At 40.6% G+C, this 17,985-nt stretch overlaps 1 protein-coding gene across 6 annotated transcripts in view; it reads right to left on the reverse strand.

The window, feature by feature from the left end:
- Positions 1-17,985, reverse strand: part of ATP11A (ATPase phospholipid transporting 11A) — a 107,204-nt gene that overhangs the window by 11,704 nt on the left and 77,515 nt on the right. For 3 of the 6 annotated variants that reach the window (XM_028728106.2, XM_028728108.2, XM_028728110.2), the window contains exons 19-28: positions 16,920-17,171; positions 14,709-14,883; positions 13,654-13,756; positions 13,129-13,274; positions 11,325-11,384; positions 9,921-10,048; positions 8,074-8,209; positions 7,471-7,494; positions 3,080-3,145; positions 513-616 (exon numbers count right to left, since the gene is read on the reverse strand). In XM_028728106.2, the coding sequence (XP_028583939.2) occupies positions 513-616; positions 3,080-3,145; positions 7,471-7,494; positions 8,074-8,209; positions 9,921-10,048; positions 11,325-11,384; positions 13,129-13,274; positions 13,654-13,756; positions 14,709-14,883; positions 16,920-17,171 (1,194 nt within the window). The remainder of the gene's footprint in view (positions 1-512; positions 617-3,079; positions 3,146-7,470; positions 7,495-8,073; positions 8,210-9,920; positions 10,049-11,324; positions 11,385-13,128; positions 13,275-13,653; positions 13,757-14,708; positions 14,884-16,919; positions 17,172-17,985) is intronic. The other 3 variants (XM_028728107.2, XM_028728111.2, XM_028728112.2) reach the window with 1 other exon arrangement.

Here is a 17,985-nt window from a genome sequence, read left to right on the forward strand (position 1 = left end):
TGGAGACGCTCCTTCAGATATACTGAGCCGAGGCCGTTTAGGGCTTTAAAGGTCAGCACCAACACTTTGAGTTGTGCTCAGAAATGTACTGGGAGCCAATGTAGGTCTTTCAGAACCAGTGTTATATGGTCTCGGCGGCCATTCTTATCCTTATTCTTACCTCACTGTCAAATTGTGGCTAGGTTCAAGGTATTAGTGTTTCATAAAATTTCTCTTTGCATTAAGACAAGAGCCTTCTGGGTCAAGCCTAGCTAGTCCAGCCTGCTGTTCTCAGTGGCCGGCCCGAAACCAGAACCTAAGTGAAACAGCACTCTGCCCTCTTGTGACTCTCAGAAACTGGAATTAAGAAACATATTGTCTAGACAGAAGAGGCAGATTAGAGGCATCGTGGCTAGGGTTATGCTGCCTGAAGTGTGGGTTATTAATATTTTAACATAAATAAATAGTCTGCCATCCCTTGTATGCGATTCCAGAAGTGGCATTTTCAATTATGCTTCACAGGTGTTTCTTACCAGATGATCCCTCCCCAGAGAAGGGAAAAGACAATGTAGAAAAGCAGTGATCCCCAAATCACAAAGTGATTGATCCAAGTCCAGTAGTGTGTATCCAGTGCAAGCTGTAAAAATGTATATATATATATATATATTTAGATAATCACCTGAGGATAGATGGCAATATGAATATGTGAGTATTCAGTTTCACACATAGATTTAACATGTTGGACTCGACATGACATGTACCTCCTATAACTTTTAAACATACAAAACCAATGTGATGGGCAACCACTGAAATTTAACTCTTAAACAAGTCAACAAAGCTGACAATCTCCTTTATATGCTAAGAACAGACTTCCTTGCACGGCGTTCTACGTAAGGCTCTCCAGGGTTTCAGACAGAGACATTCTTAGCCCTACCTAGATATTCCAGAGACTGAATCGGGGATTTTATGCAAGCGAAGCAGATGTTCTACCACTGAACTATGGCCCTTCTTTAATTCAATTATCAAGAGTCACTTACGTAAAACAATTTTGGGACCATAATCCATCCATTGAGATAACCATCGATCAGTTTTTTCCAAAGCAAAATGTGCCAGAATTAAGTTTTCCTGGAAACTACACAATAATGCTTTGGCCAGATAGTTCTACTCTTTAATTATATATGCATAGAAGCTGGTAAGAACAGATGCTAAGAGGTGTTTTTGTTTTCACATGTAGTTTGTATGAATGAAAAGCAGGCCATAGGCTGAACCTTGCCTCAAATCAAGCCCTGGTAGAAATACACATTGACTGTTTCTTGTGCAATAAGTAACAAGTCCCAAGGGGCAGTATTGCTGGTTCTTTATTCAACAGTAACTAAAAGTGCACCACAAGCTATTCAAGCAGATGGGTTAAGGCAGGTGGCTGCTTTTATTGAGATTCTCTGTGGAGAGAAGATATTTCTGAGAAACAGGGACAGGGGAAAATAAGAAGAGCACTGCTAGATCAGTCCAGATGTCTAATCCAGAATTCTGCTTTCTGCAGTGACCCAGCCAAACGCAAACAGAAAGCTCTCTCCTTCTGTTTAGGGCTTTGAAGTACAGGGGAGATACACAAAATCTGGTCCACACCTGTCAATAGGTGGGGTACCACATTCTGCACTAGCTACTGTAAAGGTTCCAAACCATCCTTATACAAGGGAATAGGACATCTCCAGCCCATAAGTCCACCAAGTTCCTTAGTATCATTAATTGTATGGTGTCACACTCTGACTGATGGAGAAGGCACAAAGTCTGGGAGGGCTCCCAGACCCAACTCCGTCACTGGAGATGCTAGGAAATCTTTCTACCAGCTTCAGCTGGAAGGCAATGGCAGCTGTTCCTGGATCAGGGTGGCTTCACAACAGTTTCCCATGTATTGGTAACTTCAAGGTTGGATTTCTGAAATGCACACTTTGTGGGGCTACCTTTGGGGTTGGTCTGGAGGCTGCAGCTAGTACAGAACATGGTGGCTAGAACGCTTGTGAGGGAAAATTACTACCAATCTGCTACCAGGCCAAGATTAAAGTTTTGGTTACTTGAGAGACCACCTTATCCCTTATTTACTCACGATGTCATTGTATTCAGCAGGAGAGGGGTTTTTCCCCAAGTCTCTAAAATATCAGAAGCCTGCTCCACAGTAGTGCAGAGCAGGGCTTTCTCTGTGGCTGCCCCTATGGAACAGCATTTCTCTCACAGCATAACAAGCAACCACCACTTGTACTCTCTGAAAACAACTGAAAACATTTTTGTTTTGATGGGCTTTTCCCATTCATTCACCCATATTTGTTTTTGTCCTGAATTGACTGCCAATATATTTCACTGGATATTTTCAAATTCCGCCATTATAAGGGAAGACAGGGGAAAGAACCTTTCTCTATTCAGTTTTCCATATAAGCTTATAAACCTCTGTCTTTCCCCCCTGAATAATAATAATAATAATAATAATAATAATAATAATAATAATAATATTTTATACCCCGCCCATCTGGATGGGTTTCCCCAGCCACTCTGGGCGGCTTCCAACAAAATATTAAAATACAATACAGTGGTACCTCGGGTTAAGTACTTAATTTGTTCCGGAGGTCCGTTCTTAACCTGAAACCATTCTTAACCTGAAGCACTATTTCTAGGTTAGCGGAGTCTGTAACCTGAAGCGTATGTAACCTGAAGCGTATGTAACCCGAGGTACCACTGTAGTCTATTAAACATTAAAAGCTTCCCTAAACAGGGCTGCCTTCAGATGTCTTCTAAAAGTCTGGTAGTTGTTGTTCTCTTTGACATCTGGTGGGAGGGCGTTCCAAAGGGCAGGTGCCACTACCGGGAAGGCCCTCTGCCTGGTTCCCTGTAACTTGGCTTCTCACAGCGAGGGAACCACCAGAAGGCCCTTGATGCTAGACCTCAGTGTCCGGGCAGAACGATGGGGGTGGAGAAGCTCCTTCAAGAATACTGGACCGAGACTGTTTAGGAATGAGGAAGTCCAAAACCTTTTAGCCTTCCTCCATATTGGAACATGCTTCAGGAAGCGGTGCCAGTTTGGTTTCAACACACATGTAGGAGATCATACCTTCAAGGTAACAGTGAATACCAGCACAGTGAACACCAGTGTCCCAAAGGTCCAGTTTCCAAACATCTATAAGGAAAACATTCACAAGAAAAAGAAGTTTCAGGTTATACAGTCTAGTATAGCGAGTTTCGTTTAGTATTGTGCAATGCACGAAAAATGTGGAAGTGTACACATTTAAAACTTTCCTGGAATTAACGCAATTATTCAAGGGGAGATTTTCAGGTAGCCAAAATGGCCTCATCTATGCACAAGACAGAGGGAGTCATAGAAACTCTGAGGTTTGTAGACATAAAAAATGGGGGGGGGGCAGGAATCCTAACATTGGGTGGAGGGGATGATGGGTACTGAGTATACTTAGTGGACACAGAATGCTGATTGACTGCGGGGAGGGGGCAGAAAACCACATGGAAGGGGAAACCTGAAGAGGAACACTCCACACTGCAACCTGTATGCCAGAGGTCCCATTTTTTTTTCCAAATAGCAAGAAACATACGCATAGTGAATGTGCCACTAATATATTCTCCCTTGCACCTTCATCACCTTCAGAATACTCTTACCATTTGCTCTCCACTAGATCGCTTGCTGAAAGCATCTTAAAAACTACAAACTTTTTTTAAAAAAATGAGATGAAGAGAACAATCATTCTGCCTTAACAATAAAGGGGAGCAATGGACATTTTTATTGTATAGTCATGATGTGCTTGTCTTGTGAGGTTCTCTTTTGTTATCTGGGTTGTATGGATAAAATTCAATAAAAAATACTTTAAACAAATAAATAAAAAGTGGGGGGAAGTTTAGACTGCAGTCTTATACACCTGTGGCTAAGCCTTTTCATACAATTTCATGGGCCACCAATTCCAACACGGCCTCTTTTGTTCAACCACAAAGTTGGATCCAGAAACCACAAGTGGAATTACACTCATGTAAGAGCTCCCTCTACTCTACCTGAGGGCCACAGGTCTCTCTAGGATTTAGTATGGGGGTCAAAGTGAGAAGGTAAAAATTGGGAGTAATTGGGCATCTTTTTCACATTTCATCTTCCACAACCTTGCCTTTTCCAGAAAATTTCCATAGTACTATTAGCATCAAAAAGTGGAAAGAATTAGAAACCGAAATTAGAAACGAACAAGGGTGCAGGATGAAATCTCAGGAAATTTATGTTTACTGAATAAGCCAAAGCATTCTGCTAAGCAAAAGGCAATCATTTAAGTTTAGTTACTTCTAGTTTTCATGGTGTTATCAAGAGGTTGGTGGCTGATAATGACAAGAGTCAACATTTTAAAAGTGAATATAAGCCACAAAATCATGCCTTATTATTAAAAATCCTATCTTCATAACAAGCTAAGGCTCACAAAGCTGGTGTTTTGTGTAATGAATAAAAATAAGATTAGTCTAATTTCTATATTACAGGAAACTAAATTTACATATAACACAGATCTCACAAGGTAAAAGTGTTATAATAAAAACAAACAAAAATGCAGTATTTATCGTTGCGTAGGTATTTTAATGCTAGGGACAAGAAAAATGCTATTTTGTGGCTGTACATCCTTCTTGACTATAAAACTATGAGACATTCCGGTTTTGTAAAAAGCTGTGAAAACAAGACTAACAAAATCAGACTCCATCACACAAGCTGATCTTCCCTTCCCACTTTTACAGAGAACAACTATGGAAGTGAGAGCTGGATTATAAAGAAGGCTGATCGCCAAAGAATCGATGCTTTTGAATTATGGTGCTGGAGGAGACTCTTGAGAGTCCCATGGACTGCAAGAAGATCAAACCTATCCATTCTGAAGGAAATCAGCCCTGAGTGCTCACTAGAAGGACAGATCCTGAAGCTGAGGCTCCAATACTTTGGCCACCTCATGAGAAGAGAAGACTCCCTGGAAAAGACCCTGATGTTGGGAAAGATTGAGGGCACAAGGAGAAGGGAATGGCAGAGGACGAGATGGCTGGACAGTGTTCTTGAAGCTACCAACATGAGTTTGACCAAACTGCGAGAGACAGTGGAAGACAGGAGTGCCTGGCGTGCTCTGGTCCATGGGGTCACGAAGAGTCGGACATGACTAATCAACTAAACAACAACAACTATCTTATCAAGATAACTTGATGCCTGCTATAGAACATTCTAGGACAACTAGGCCAGGGTGTTGAGGCCTGAGCACTTTAGCTGGCTACATGGAAGACACACAGGTAAAGAGAAATGCCACCAGATGGTGGCATTCCACTTGTTAAACCCAGAATATCCAAGATAGTTGGAAGAACAGGAACTCAGTAAGGACACATATTTGCTAGGACAAAAAAAATTCCTTCCAGTAGCACCTTAAAGACCAACTAAGTTAGTTCTTGGTATGAGCTTTCGTGTGCATGCACACTTCTTCAGAACTAACTAACAAGAACTAACTTAGTTGGTCTTTAAGGTGCTACTGGAAGGAATTTTTTTTGTTTTGACTATGGCAGACCAACACGGCTACCTATCTATATTTGCTAGGGTAGAACCAAGATAGGGAGAGTCTTTTTATAGTCTGTAACAATATTTTTGATGGCTGAAAGTTCTACACATTTGGGATAAATTATTCCACAACAGACATTCGCCAGCTAGTTGCCATTTACTCCATTTAGGAAAATGAATTATATGTAATTGATATTGATTGACATGAAAATTAACCGACTGCCTAGAAGTTGAAGGTTATTACTTCTTTCCATGACCTTCACTGTTGGAAAAAAAGAAGTCATACTATTATGTGCTGATGGAAGAAGTATAAAGGTGATCCTGAATCTTGTAGACAAACTGTTCAGTTATTTAATTAACCATTGTAAATTGTTCCATCACATTATATGTATTATTATTTATAAGTTAGGGCTCCAAACTGTTGTCAGTTAATATAATACTATACATTATAACTGTAAACAAAGATTAAAATTTGACTTTCTAGTTAACATATTTAGTTACTTGGAAAAACTTGAAAAAACAACAACTTAAAGATAACAATTCCTCTGTTATTTGCCTTTTATTGCTTTTATTATAATATTAGGAACCACAGCCACCTGAAACTATCAGCGGTCAGCTGAAAACTCCTTTAGGCTTTGAAATGTAAGAATACTGATGGGTCTTGAATTTATTACTAACCCCACTCCTTTCGTAGTCTAGGTGTGCTACTATGAGAAAATATTCTGTATTACTACGGTTCCTAAAGAGAAGCATATTAGCTGATAAACCTTTTATAATTATTTAAAGAGGTAAGCATCTGTAAAGAGTATGCAAACATCTCAAGTCTTGAACTGCTTTTTCCTGCATCACCACAAACAAACTAAGCTCCCCTGTGGTTGCCAATTATTTATAATCTAGCATGACCTTGCCTCACGAGAGCTTGTAGCATGAGGATGACTCTGCAGCTGTAACAATCTGTGCCCATGACAATTACAGCAAGAAAAAATATATGCAATGAAGAATATATTCTGCAATGACTATGTAGCAAACCAAGGTTATGTCTTTGGCCTCCCTGCCTTTACATTCAGGTAAACAAGAACAGAGAGTTATTTCAGGTGCATATGGAAGTCAGCCCATCTCGCAAGGAAGCTAAGAGGAGATGGGGCAACCTGGAAAAAAGAAGGATAAGAGGAGACATTGCCATCCCGACCTGGAGATTCCAAGGGTTGGACTTTCTTTGCAGCATGTAGATACTCTATCACTGTGCTGTGGTCCTTTCCCAACCAATAGTAGCCTGTTTTCAAGCCTAATTGCAGTACAAGGAGCTGTGCTTTGTAGGGCGTGGGGCTGCAGCACATGGAGAGGGGATTCCCATCACCCAAAAGCTGCATGGGACATCCTATGGGCCAGAATTGGTCCACAGACTGCCAGTTCACCACCCCTGCACTAAATCATGTCTACCCTAATTTGTACAAGTTCGAATGAGCTGGAATAAGCCTCAGATATCTGCCTTCCCATCACCTCTCCTCTTCTCTGATATTCTTCTTGCTACCTACCTCATTCCCATGATTTATTTTCTGAAGCTGACCAGATAAACAGTACATTTGCTTGTTTATTTCTGAACACCAAACTTTAAAAAAGCCCATCCAGAAATCTATTAATATAATTTGTGTAAAATTAAATAAACATAAAGAATTAGCTGCGCAGGAAGAGAAAGTAACTAGAAAAGCAGGTACACACTTATAAGAAGCAAGATATGTATATATTAAAAACCTATAGCCTAAAGTTCTTTACTTTTAAAATGCAAATTAAAAGCTGCTTTATTATGATTTCAGCACAGGAGGAAGGGAATAAACAGAAATTGTAAACTTTGGGTTTTAAAGAGAAATATCTGATCTGTACTGAAGTTGGATAGGGAAAAAAGGAAAACTCACATCATGACAAAACTACAGTAGTCTTACCATGTGGGTGTTGGCTGTCATTAGCTGAGGATAGGAAGAGAAGCAAGTAGCAAAAAAGGAAAAAAAGCAAGACACAAATAGACCACATAAATGTCAACATGCAAATAAAAAGCAGAAGGACCTTAAAATTATATCTAATGTCACTTAACAAGTACAAATAGAAATGCTTTGAATGGATATATGTTGTTCTTTTCAAATTAACCATGGTGTTTATTACTATGATATCTGAATGCACATTTCTTAAAATGGAAGTTATGAATAAATCAAGCAATACCAAAATATAAAATATGCATCAATGGCAAAATGAACCATATTAATAATATAATGGTTCATAAAAGAAACCTTTTCTTCTTAATGGTACCATAACAACTTACTACAGCTTCTTGACATTCAGAATTAGATTTTACCATTCCCTGTCAAACACCTCATAAGAACCACAAACCTTTCCTTTTTCTAAATAACCATTTTAATGGGAGCTAGGTTATGAAATACTGGATCATACTTAGTGAAAGGGGGGGGGGGAAGGCATAAGCAACACTTAAGATTATTGACACATCATTTCTTGATGTTAGCAGAGCAGCTTTAATCAAAGTAGATACTCACCTGTCCATTGCTGGTCACAGTTGAGCTGTCAAACAGGAAATAGGCACCAAAGAAAAAAACCACAGCATCAAATACTCCCAAGAATGTCCAGTAAATGAATACACGCCAGCGCAGGTGAGCATTCTTGGCAACGTCCCTGAATAACGACAAAGTTATTAATTCTGACATGTTAAAATAGAGAAATGTGAAACTGCACAATGCTTTCTTAAGTGACAGGAATGTTCTAGTTTTTAAAGGTGACCTGTCAATAATGCATCTCTCTGCATGCCTAAACGGATGTCCAATACTTAGGTGTACCATAAAGCTCTCCAATTATAATCCCAAGTCCTTTTAGACGGGAAGAATCAATACTGTCACGAATGCTGACCTCATTTTAAATAATAAAACGTAACACTAGAGGTCTCCAGAAGATTTGCTTTCGTTTCAAGAGGCTGGTCTTTGTAAACTGAAATAAGCTTCGCGTTGTTGGCATTTAAAACTACTTTTACATTTTAGCTACTACTTTTACATTTAGCACTGAACCTGAGGAGACATGCATCAGTTACGTTACTGAGGTCATTTACTCATCAGTGATCTTGTTGTGAGGAAAGTTAGGCTGAGATATAGTGATATAGGCCCTAGATAGCCTAGTAAGCCTTGTGGCTGAACAGTTTTTGAACCCAGGTGTTCCTGGTCCTAATCTGACACATTAACTACTACCTTACATTTTCTCTTATATATATGCTGTATAATGGTATTGCTACAATTTTTGCATACACACAAGTTGGCAACTTCCATAAAAAGTCCCTTTGTAGAAATGCCTTCCCACAAGACATTTAAAGCAGATTCACACAATAACCCCTTAATGAGGAAATGCAGGAAGGCGTTGCTATTGCGACCATTGAACAGATGCAGGTACAGAATCCTTGCTGCTTTTCTTGGTTACCTGCGGAACACAACTTACTATATCCAATGGTAGTGGTGGCAGCAAATAAAAAAAATTGCTTCATGCACTTTGTCACAAAGAAACCAATGTGTGAATCTGCTCACATTTACAGTGATACCTCGGGTTAAGAACTTAATTCGTTCTTAACCTGAAACTGTTCTTAACCTGAGGTACCACTTTAGCTAATGGGGCCTCCTGCTACTGCTGCACGATTTCTGTTCTCATCCTGAAGCAAAGTTCTTAACCTGAGGTACTATTTCTGGGTTAGCAGAGTCTGTAACCTGAAGCGTCTGTAACCTGAAGTGTCTGTAACCTGAGGTACCACTGTATTAACGTTATTTTGGTGTTGGTACGTTTATTTTACTATTCGAGATAATTTTTCACTGAAAATACATGGTACGTTCCCCATGTTTCTTAAAAGGCCAAAGGAAATGTTCCTGATTACAAAACACCCCACTGCAAAAGCCCTGTTCAAGGTACAGTGGTACCTCGGGTTACATACGCTTCAGGTTACATACACTTCAGGTTACAGACTCCGCTAACCCATAAATATTACCTCAGGTTAAGAACTTTGTTTCAGGATGAGAACAGAAAACATGCAGCGGCGGTGCGGTGGCAGCAGGAGGCCCCATTAGCTAAAGTGGTACCTCAGGTTAAGAATAGTTTCAGGTTAAGAACGGACCTCCGGAACGAATTAAGTTCTTAACCTGAGGTACCACTGTATCTCTCACTGGTCCTCAGGAGTCTCCCCAGCCTCTTCCCCCCACCCCCGCTGCCCCACAGCTTCTTTCGCCTGACTGATAATGCAGTCTTTGGAATGCAAAAGCCCCCCCCCCCCCATCCCTGACCTACTTCAACATCTCATTGTTTCCCCATGCCCCTGGTCACCACTGTCTATTCAAAGAATGTTATGAACTCTAACCTGTACAGTGTAGGGTCTCTCTTGAGTGTATCTGAACTGACATGTTGCTCCATGAGACTATACAGCAGGATAGGAAGTGAAGTGAAGCTGATATTGTACAGGGTAAGATACGCAGTATCATATAAAGGCTGCAGATGGGGAAAAAACAGATTATATTAACCGGCTATAATTTAATTTTATGGTACTGTAATAGCGAAGATTTAAAGTAGGGAAATAAGCAAGTAACCTTATTTAATGCCATGTCCACTGTCCTGTATGTATTTCCCAGCTATCCAAATTCACTGTGACTGCACACTCCTCTATTCACGTAACGCTGGGTTTCCTAAATTTTGGTGTCCAGCTGTTTCTGGAATATTTACCGCTTGCTTTGCCAAACCTTTATTAGGCATTACAAATATAAAGGTAAAGGGACCCCTGATCATTAGGTCCAGTTGTGGCTGACTCTGGGGTTGCAGCGCTCATCTCGCTTTATTGGCCGAGGGAGCTGGTGTACAGCTTCCGGGTCATGTGGCCAGGATGACTAAGCCACTTCTAGCGAACCGGACCCAGTTCCGGCCGGGCTCCCTAGGCTTGCGGATAGCAGCTTGCATCCTGAAGCCTGGGGCGCGCTGAGCAGCGTGCCCCGGGCTTCGGGCAGATATCCGCAAGCCTGGGGAGCCCGGCAGGAGTTCCCACCGGGCCCCCCCAGGCTTGCGAATAGCAGCCTCCAAACCCGACCTGGTTTGGAGGCTGGCGGTGGGGAGAAGCGCTGTTTTACCCACCACCAGCCCCACAAGCTGGGGGGACAGCGGGGAGGCGGAGCACAGCCTTCCCGCTGTTCCCCGACCTGGTCTTTGGGGCTGGCGGTGGGGGAAAGCAGCACTCCCCCCCCAGCCCCAAAGAGCAGGTCGAAAGGAACCTCTGGAGGCTTCGGGTGAACGCACCTTGAACGCACAGAACGCACCTTGACTTAGAGGGGGAGAACAAGGAAAAAAATTTTTTTCCCCTGTTCTCCCCTTCCTATGGTCCGGTGCGTCCAATAGAGCGAAAAATACGGTAAATAAAAGAGCAGAAGAGACAGCGGTCTGCTGGGTGAAATAAGACCTGTCCTCTCAGGTGCTCTTTAAGCTAACACTGCTTATAACCTTACTCACAAGGGCAATGAATTTTAAAGATTTTAGGGTCATGCCACTTACTCACAGCTGTGTGTGTGTTTTTATACTGAATTGTAAGCATGCTTCAGGGAGCATATCTCATTATCTGTGCTTCTGATAAACCAGAAAATGCTATACTTTTTCATTCAACACCATGCAAAACAAGATAAATTGATCAAGATACATTTAAAATTATACTGGACCAATAAAGAACATGTTTCAAAATATTAACTTGGTTTAATGATAAAGGGGGGAAAGTTTTCTGAGATACCTGCTGTGAAAACCCACAGAAGAACTGGTATAAAAACTGAGGAAAAATGAAACAGACATTCTGGAAGACAAAAGCAAGATACGTTGCATGACATTACCGTAGTATAAAAATGAACTGGCAGCTACACAAATTCAAACACATATTTAAGTTCAACTGAACACAGAATTTAACTTTTGAAAAAAACAAAACTCGATAAAAGGGCAACTCCTTCAGTACTACATTGATTATGGCAGTGTAGAAAAGCTGTTTTTAAAAAGTGGCAAGCAATTAAAATATGTCGATGCCTTGATTTTTGTTTGTGCATTCTTGCCCACACCCTGGAAATGGAGATAAGAGCAAAAAAAAGTTCTAGGGAAATACATGTCTAAAGGTAACGTCTGGGGAACATAAAGTACAGTCTGCAAAAGGAAGGCGAGGAGGACTTGGACAACAGTCGCAGAAATGGCTGTTGGTGATACGGAAGCAAGCACAAAAAAGAAGGCAAACAATGCAGCCCTCAGGAAGAGGAGGCAGAAGCAGTACTGGATGGTTGAAGAAACGAATTGCAGTCACCCAGAGCTCATCCAGACTTCCCCTTGCCCTGCCATATCTTTACCACTGAATCACAGCAAATTTATAAATCGGGTTTCTCCAGAAATACATTTGCTCCGATTTATCCCTATAAAGAGCAGGTTTTCCGGAGGAAAGTGGCAGGGCAAAGGGAAAACGGCTCAGAACCATGCTTTCTAGCCTGAGCCCTGAGATTACTTCAGGTCCAAGAAGTGACGCTGCAATGGCATGAATTCCTGAAATGCTGCATAGCTGTCTCTCTACGCTTGTACATATTAATGACACAATGGAGGAAACGTGGAGACACCGATACACAAATAAACAGGCTCAGAACCAGGAACACATATGCATACTGCTACTCCCCACTCTTTCTTTTCCTGTGTAGTAGACTATAAGCTTCAGACTAAGAGATTTCAATAGTTTATAAGTTTTATTGTTACATTTGAGTTTACTCATCAGATTATTTACAGACGATTGTCGCGCTAAGCCTTGATGTTATGAGAGCAGTGCATTGCTGCAGAGTTTAGGCTAGTTCAAATGGTTATTCAACACTGTGCTAGAAGTGGAACGTAAACATGTTCCCACGGCAGAAATAAATCCTTCACATTGGTCCACATTTATATGTCTTTGCAATACTTATTATGTCCTATGGGGTGCTGTTGCTAGATCTCCTTGGTGAATTTGGCTATCCTATTTTACCAGTGAATTGGTGCATCGATTAGTATGTCAAAGCGACAAAAAGGTGAAATAAACAGGATTTGGCTTACTGTAGTGCTGAGATGAGCTACTCCCCGAAGGAAACAAAATACATATGCCTAATGTGCTGATCTGTTGTTATAAAACACCTGAGGTTGGCATTTTAGATTTACAACACAAGAGACTCTGTTGTTGTAAGCATACACTGACGAAAGTTATCACTAATATGATCCGGCTATCAGTGTAAACATAAAAACAAACCCATCATTCTTCCGTTCGGCTTGGTCAACTGAAATTAGAAGCTGATTCACGTTTGCAGCCATCAAACCACTTGCTCTTTTACTTACTACATTACTGGATATTCTGGAAGTAAGTGGTTTTAGGAAAACAGGTTTTCCCCATATCTAGGAAGCAGAGTAGGAGGAATCTAAAGTTAAACTGGAAGAACTGGAGGTCTGGAAGGACGATGGTCACACAGTGGAATCCAAGACAACAAGTTTCAAAATAATCTGCCTCTGTCTAAACTGTTAACAACCATAATACAAAAGCCCCAATATACCTTATAAAAGAAGTATTGCACAAGTTCAGATATCCTGACATAATAAAAATGCCCATGAACAAGCAACATTTTTTTCAAATGTTTAAATTTGGGTATTGCATAGTCGCTGTTTCTTGCAGCTTGGCGGCCTTCTTTCCCAATAAGGCCTGGAAGGAAAAACAAAATGGCAGAAAGTCAAACGATGCAGTGAAACTGAACTGGTGATACTTATCATTAGATTTCGTTTGAACTGGGAAACTATGGTTAGCAGGTTCAGAACAAGCCAGTATCTTCTCTCTCCATCATCATAAACTGAGGAAGAATCACTTGCTCCTAATGTTTAGGAAGTTTCTGCTGCTCACAAAGTATCTTCCACCCAAGAGTGAAATGGAGACTTAGCTACTGATGGGAAAAATATGTACTCCTCCACAATAGATTGAAGGAAACAATGGCAATGATACAAAGTACTAGGACCATAATAACCAGTGACTCAATATTACATTATGAGAAGGATGACTTTAAACTTGACCATAACAATCCACTTACCAATGCCAACGTGTGCTTCTAGGATCATACTGACATCATTTGCTCCATCACCAATTGCTAACGTGATTGGATGCTCCTTTGACCATTTAATTAATTTTACAATCTGGAAGGGGGAAAAGGTGCAAATGTTACATACATGTTTCTAAACTGCACCATTATGCTCAATGTTCCACTTGCTAGATATTTCGGCGGTGGTGGAAACTGAACCAAGTAAGAAGAAAGGACATTCACTTCACAGAATCTTCTATTTTCCAGGCAGTAGTGAAACAGACATTTGTGCCTGTTCACACATTACTTTTTAAGGAAACTCAAAATTCCCCTTCCTTTATCATGGAGAGAAAATAACAACCAAAGATATAACTGTATGATGTTTATTTGAACAGATTATCTCCACAGCTACTTGGCAGAAAATCTCTATTCTTTCTGATAAAAGATTAGGCAGCCAGGGAAATATTTCATTCGGCAACATAACCCAGTTCACTTAATACTTCTTTTCCACAGCAAGAGGAAGAGGCAGATTTCGCTTTTCTACAGGAAAGTAACGGCTGAACAGGCCCCAAGATGGGCCTAGTTGTTTTCTTTCTGTCATCCTTATATCTTTATCCAGTGTTATTCCAATTATCTACCAATAAAAGCCTAATCAAAAGAATTTCCAAAACACACCTATTCTTATTTCCTAAACACAAAAACACAAGGAAATAGAAATAACAGCTTTTCATGTGAGGTTAATGTGTAGCCTCACAATGTAGCATCAGCTGAAAATACAGCACTTTTCCTTAGTTAAATGAGCTCTTTTCCAAGTAGCATGTCAATCCCTGAAATCTGCTTGAAACATACATAAATCAGTGGCACAGCAGGGTGCCATTTTAATGTACCATTAACTAATTGCTTTCTTTCAGAAATTCTTTCACTCATTTCTCCTTGTTTTTTTCCATTTTTTGCTTCCATTATCAATCACTGGAAGGTGGGTATTTAAACACAACACATTACACGGAGACTTTCAATATTTATATAAATATACATTTGTCATGTAATTGAAGACGCGAAACACAAACCTGTGCTTTTTGCAAAGGAGCCATGCGACAGCATAGAACTGCGCTGCAGTTCCTACAGATTTCAAGGAAGATCTCTCTGTAGTTACCAGAGCTCCCATCTTCCCGTGGTTTCATTATTAATGATAATGCTGCTCCATCAATAATTAAACCATAATCTTGCATTTCAGCTGAAAGCCTATTGAGTGACAAAAGTACACAAATTAATGCTGGTTTTGCAGTTTAACCAACTGTGTTTTATACAGCAGCTGCTTCAAAAGACATGCTGAAATGCAGCACACTCAGGGTATTTTGGGTTGCATGTAACATAGGGCTAAGGCTACGGTTCCTTCAGCTCAAGGATTTATCAGTGTGCAATGGAACATTCTTCCTCTTTTCTCCCCCCTTGTGCATCCTAATTCTCTTCTCTCTGTTAGCCCAACCCTCCAAAGAAGATTTGGGGACAGAGGAGGGAGGCATGCAGGGGGAGGAGAGGGGAGAAAGTCCCATTCCTTGCGCTGACAGGATAATTTGGTTGAATACCGTCTTTTAGATTTCTTGCCATTTGAAGTAACTAACTTGATACAGCAATCTTGTTTTTGCCTCCAATTACCACTGTGGAGAGTAGAAACCCCACCACTAGGTTTTTGTTCCCTCTACGCACTAGGGTGCTCTCACAAGAAATCTATTCCCTCAATTTCCAATTTTGTTGCACAGGATAAAAGGTAAAGGTAAAGGGACCCCTGACCATTAGGTCCAGTCGTGGCCGACTCTGGGGTTGCTCATCTCACTTTATTGGCCAAGGGAGCCGGCATACATCTTCTGCGTCATGTGGCCATCATGACTAAGCCGCTTCTGGCAAACCAGAGCAGCGCATGGAAACGCCTTTAACCTTCCCGCTGGAGCGGTACCTATTTATCTACTTGCACTTTGATGTGCTTTCGAACTGCTAGGTTGGCAGGAGCAGGGACTGAGCAACGGGAGCTCACCCCGTCGCGGGGATTCGAACCGCCGACCTTCTGATCGGAAAGTTCTAGGCTCTGTGGTTTAACCCACAGCGCCACCCGCATCCCATAGCGCCACCCGCGTCCAGGATAAAGCCAAGCTATTTTTACATTTTGTGGGGTAATCTGCCGCCTCTCTCTATATGAACCTACCCAGACCTTAAGATCACCCTCTGGGGCCTTTTGTTGTGTGCGTCCTCCATGTGAGGACCGGAGGGTGGCAACATGAGTGCCTTTTCTGCAGTGGTTCCCCGTTTGAGGACTGCTCTCCCCCAGGGAGGTTTGGCTGGCAACTTCATTATACACCTTTAGGTGCCAGGCAAAAACATTCTTCAACCAGGCCTGTGGCTGGCTGACATCCAATGCCATTTTAAAATGTATTTGGGGGTGGGGGAGGCAAGGACTCCAATGGGACCAAGATGAGCACTAGAGTTAGCTGTGACGCAGTGGCCAGGATTTCTGATCTTCTAGCCGACAACATTGATCATGTTTTGCTCCATTTCTGTTAGGAGTTGATCTTTCAGAATGACAGCACCCATCTTTTGGAAATCCCTACCTATTAACATTAGGATTATAGATGACAGATATAGATAGATAGATGATAGATAGATAGATAGATAGATAGATAGATAGATAGATAGATATAGATGATAGATAGATGATAGATAGATAGATGATAGATAGATAGATGATAGATAGATAGATAGATAGATATAGATAGATAGATAGATAGATAGATAGATAGATAGATAGATGATAGATAGATAGATGATAGATAGATAGATGATAGATAGATAGATGATAGATAGATAGATAGATATAGAGATATATAGACATATAGATGCTTTCTAAAAGCCTATGTAGTACATAATTTAGAATCGGCTTTTTAATTTTGTGTATTTAATCTGTGTATTTATCACACAAGATAATGATTAGGTAGCTAATGATTGTGTACTGTATTTTTCCATGTATAAGACTAGGTTTTCCCCACTAAAAAATAATGTCAAAAATTTTGGGGGCGTCTTATACATGGGGGCCATCTCCCCCCATTTTCTTAAATCAGAGTCCCCCAAAATAGGGGGGCGTCTTATACATGGGGGCGTCTTAAAGATGGAAAAATACCGTATATCTATATATGTTTTTTTAAAAGCTGTTTCCGATTCTGCCGCTGAACCAATGCCAAAAAAAGGATGCAAATTTTGATTTTGGTTGAATTGTACTTTATACATACCCTGAGAAGGTGTCCCTTGTTAAGCTGCCGCTGTGCCTTAGGACAGTCTTGCTTAAATCAAACAACACATCGTGCAAGCTCTGCTCCTCTATTTTCTTGGTAGTTAACTCAAGTATTTGAGTATTTCTTCTGAAGAGTTTGCAGGCGTAGCAGGCAGCTGCGGCAGTCTCCATTTTGTCTCCCGTCAGAACCCAAACCTTAATGCCAGCTTTTTGCAGGGATTCGATTGTATCAGCAGCTTTTTCCTGTAATCTTCGAGATACCAATCACAAATAGTTATTGACAAACTTTAAATTAAAAATTTAGGGCACTGACTAAAAGGTTTCTATCATATCGGAAAACATGGCGGTAAAAAGGAGTTTGGACTTAAGAAGCCTTTGCTGTCATGCAATATTTTATTTATTTATTTACTCAATAGTTTTCTCTCTGTTGATTTAAAGAGTTCAGATGTTGCAATCCAGAGGAGCTATAGTGTATTTTAGTGCCCTTCACCTGTCTGTTTTAAAGCACATACTGTATAATCATGCTTCACAGCAATTTACGCCATAAACTGGCAAGATGCAGCAAGTCTTTCAATTGCTCACAACTCAGTCTCGTTTTGTGCAGTTTGAAAATGAATTAATTTTTTTGTTAGAACTTTAATATCTTTTAGGATTCAAACCAACAGATACTAACACTGTCTATGTCATACTGGCTTTAATTTGGTCTCCGTAGTAACTTAACAAAAACAGAAAAACTTGTTTTTCATCTGCTTTGCCAGTAAAATAATTAAAAATATACAAAGCTTAGGTAGGCAAATAATAAAAATTGGATGTCTTGAAAAGTATTTGTGGGCATTCCCTGAACCCCACACATGAACATAAATAATTTTTTATTCTACACTACAAGCTGCACTGATAGCAAGGTAATTGGTAGGAAAGAAGCCATTTCTTGTTGCAGTTTTCTTGTTGCAGTTTTCAGCTAATCAGCATATTCCCGGGTTCAAACCTGGTGGCTCCAGAAATATAAAAATTAGGACCAGTCTAAGAAAGGGGGAGTGAGGAAGAGAGATAGAAAGCAAGCTAAA

This window comes from Podarcis muralis, chromosome 4, assembly GCF_964188315.1.
Source record: "Podarcis muralis chromosome 4, rPodMur119.hap1.1, whole genome shotgun sequence".
Classification (NCBI taxonomy): domain Eukaryota; kingdom Metazoa; phylum Chordata; class Lepidosauria; order Squamata; family Lacertidae; genus Podarcis; species Podarcis muralis.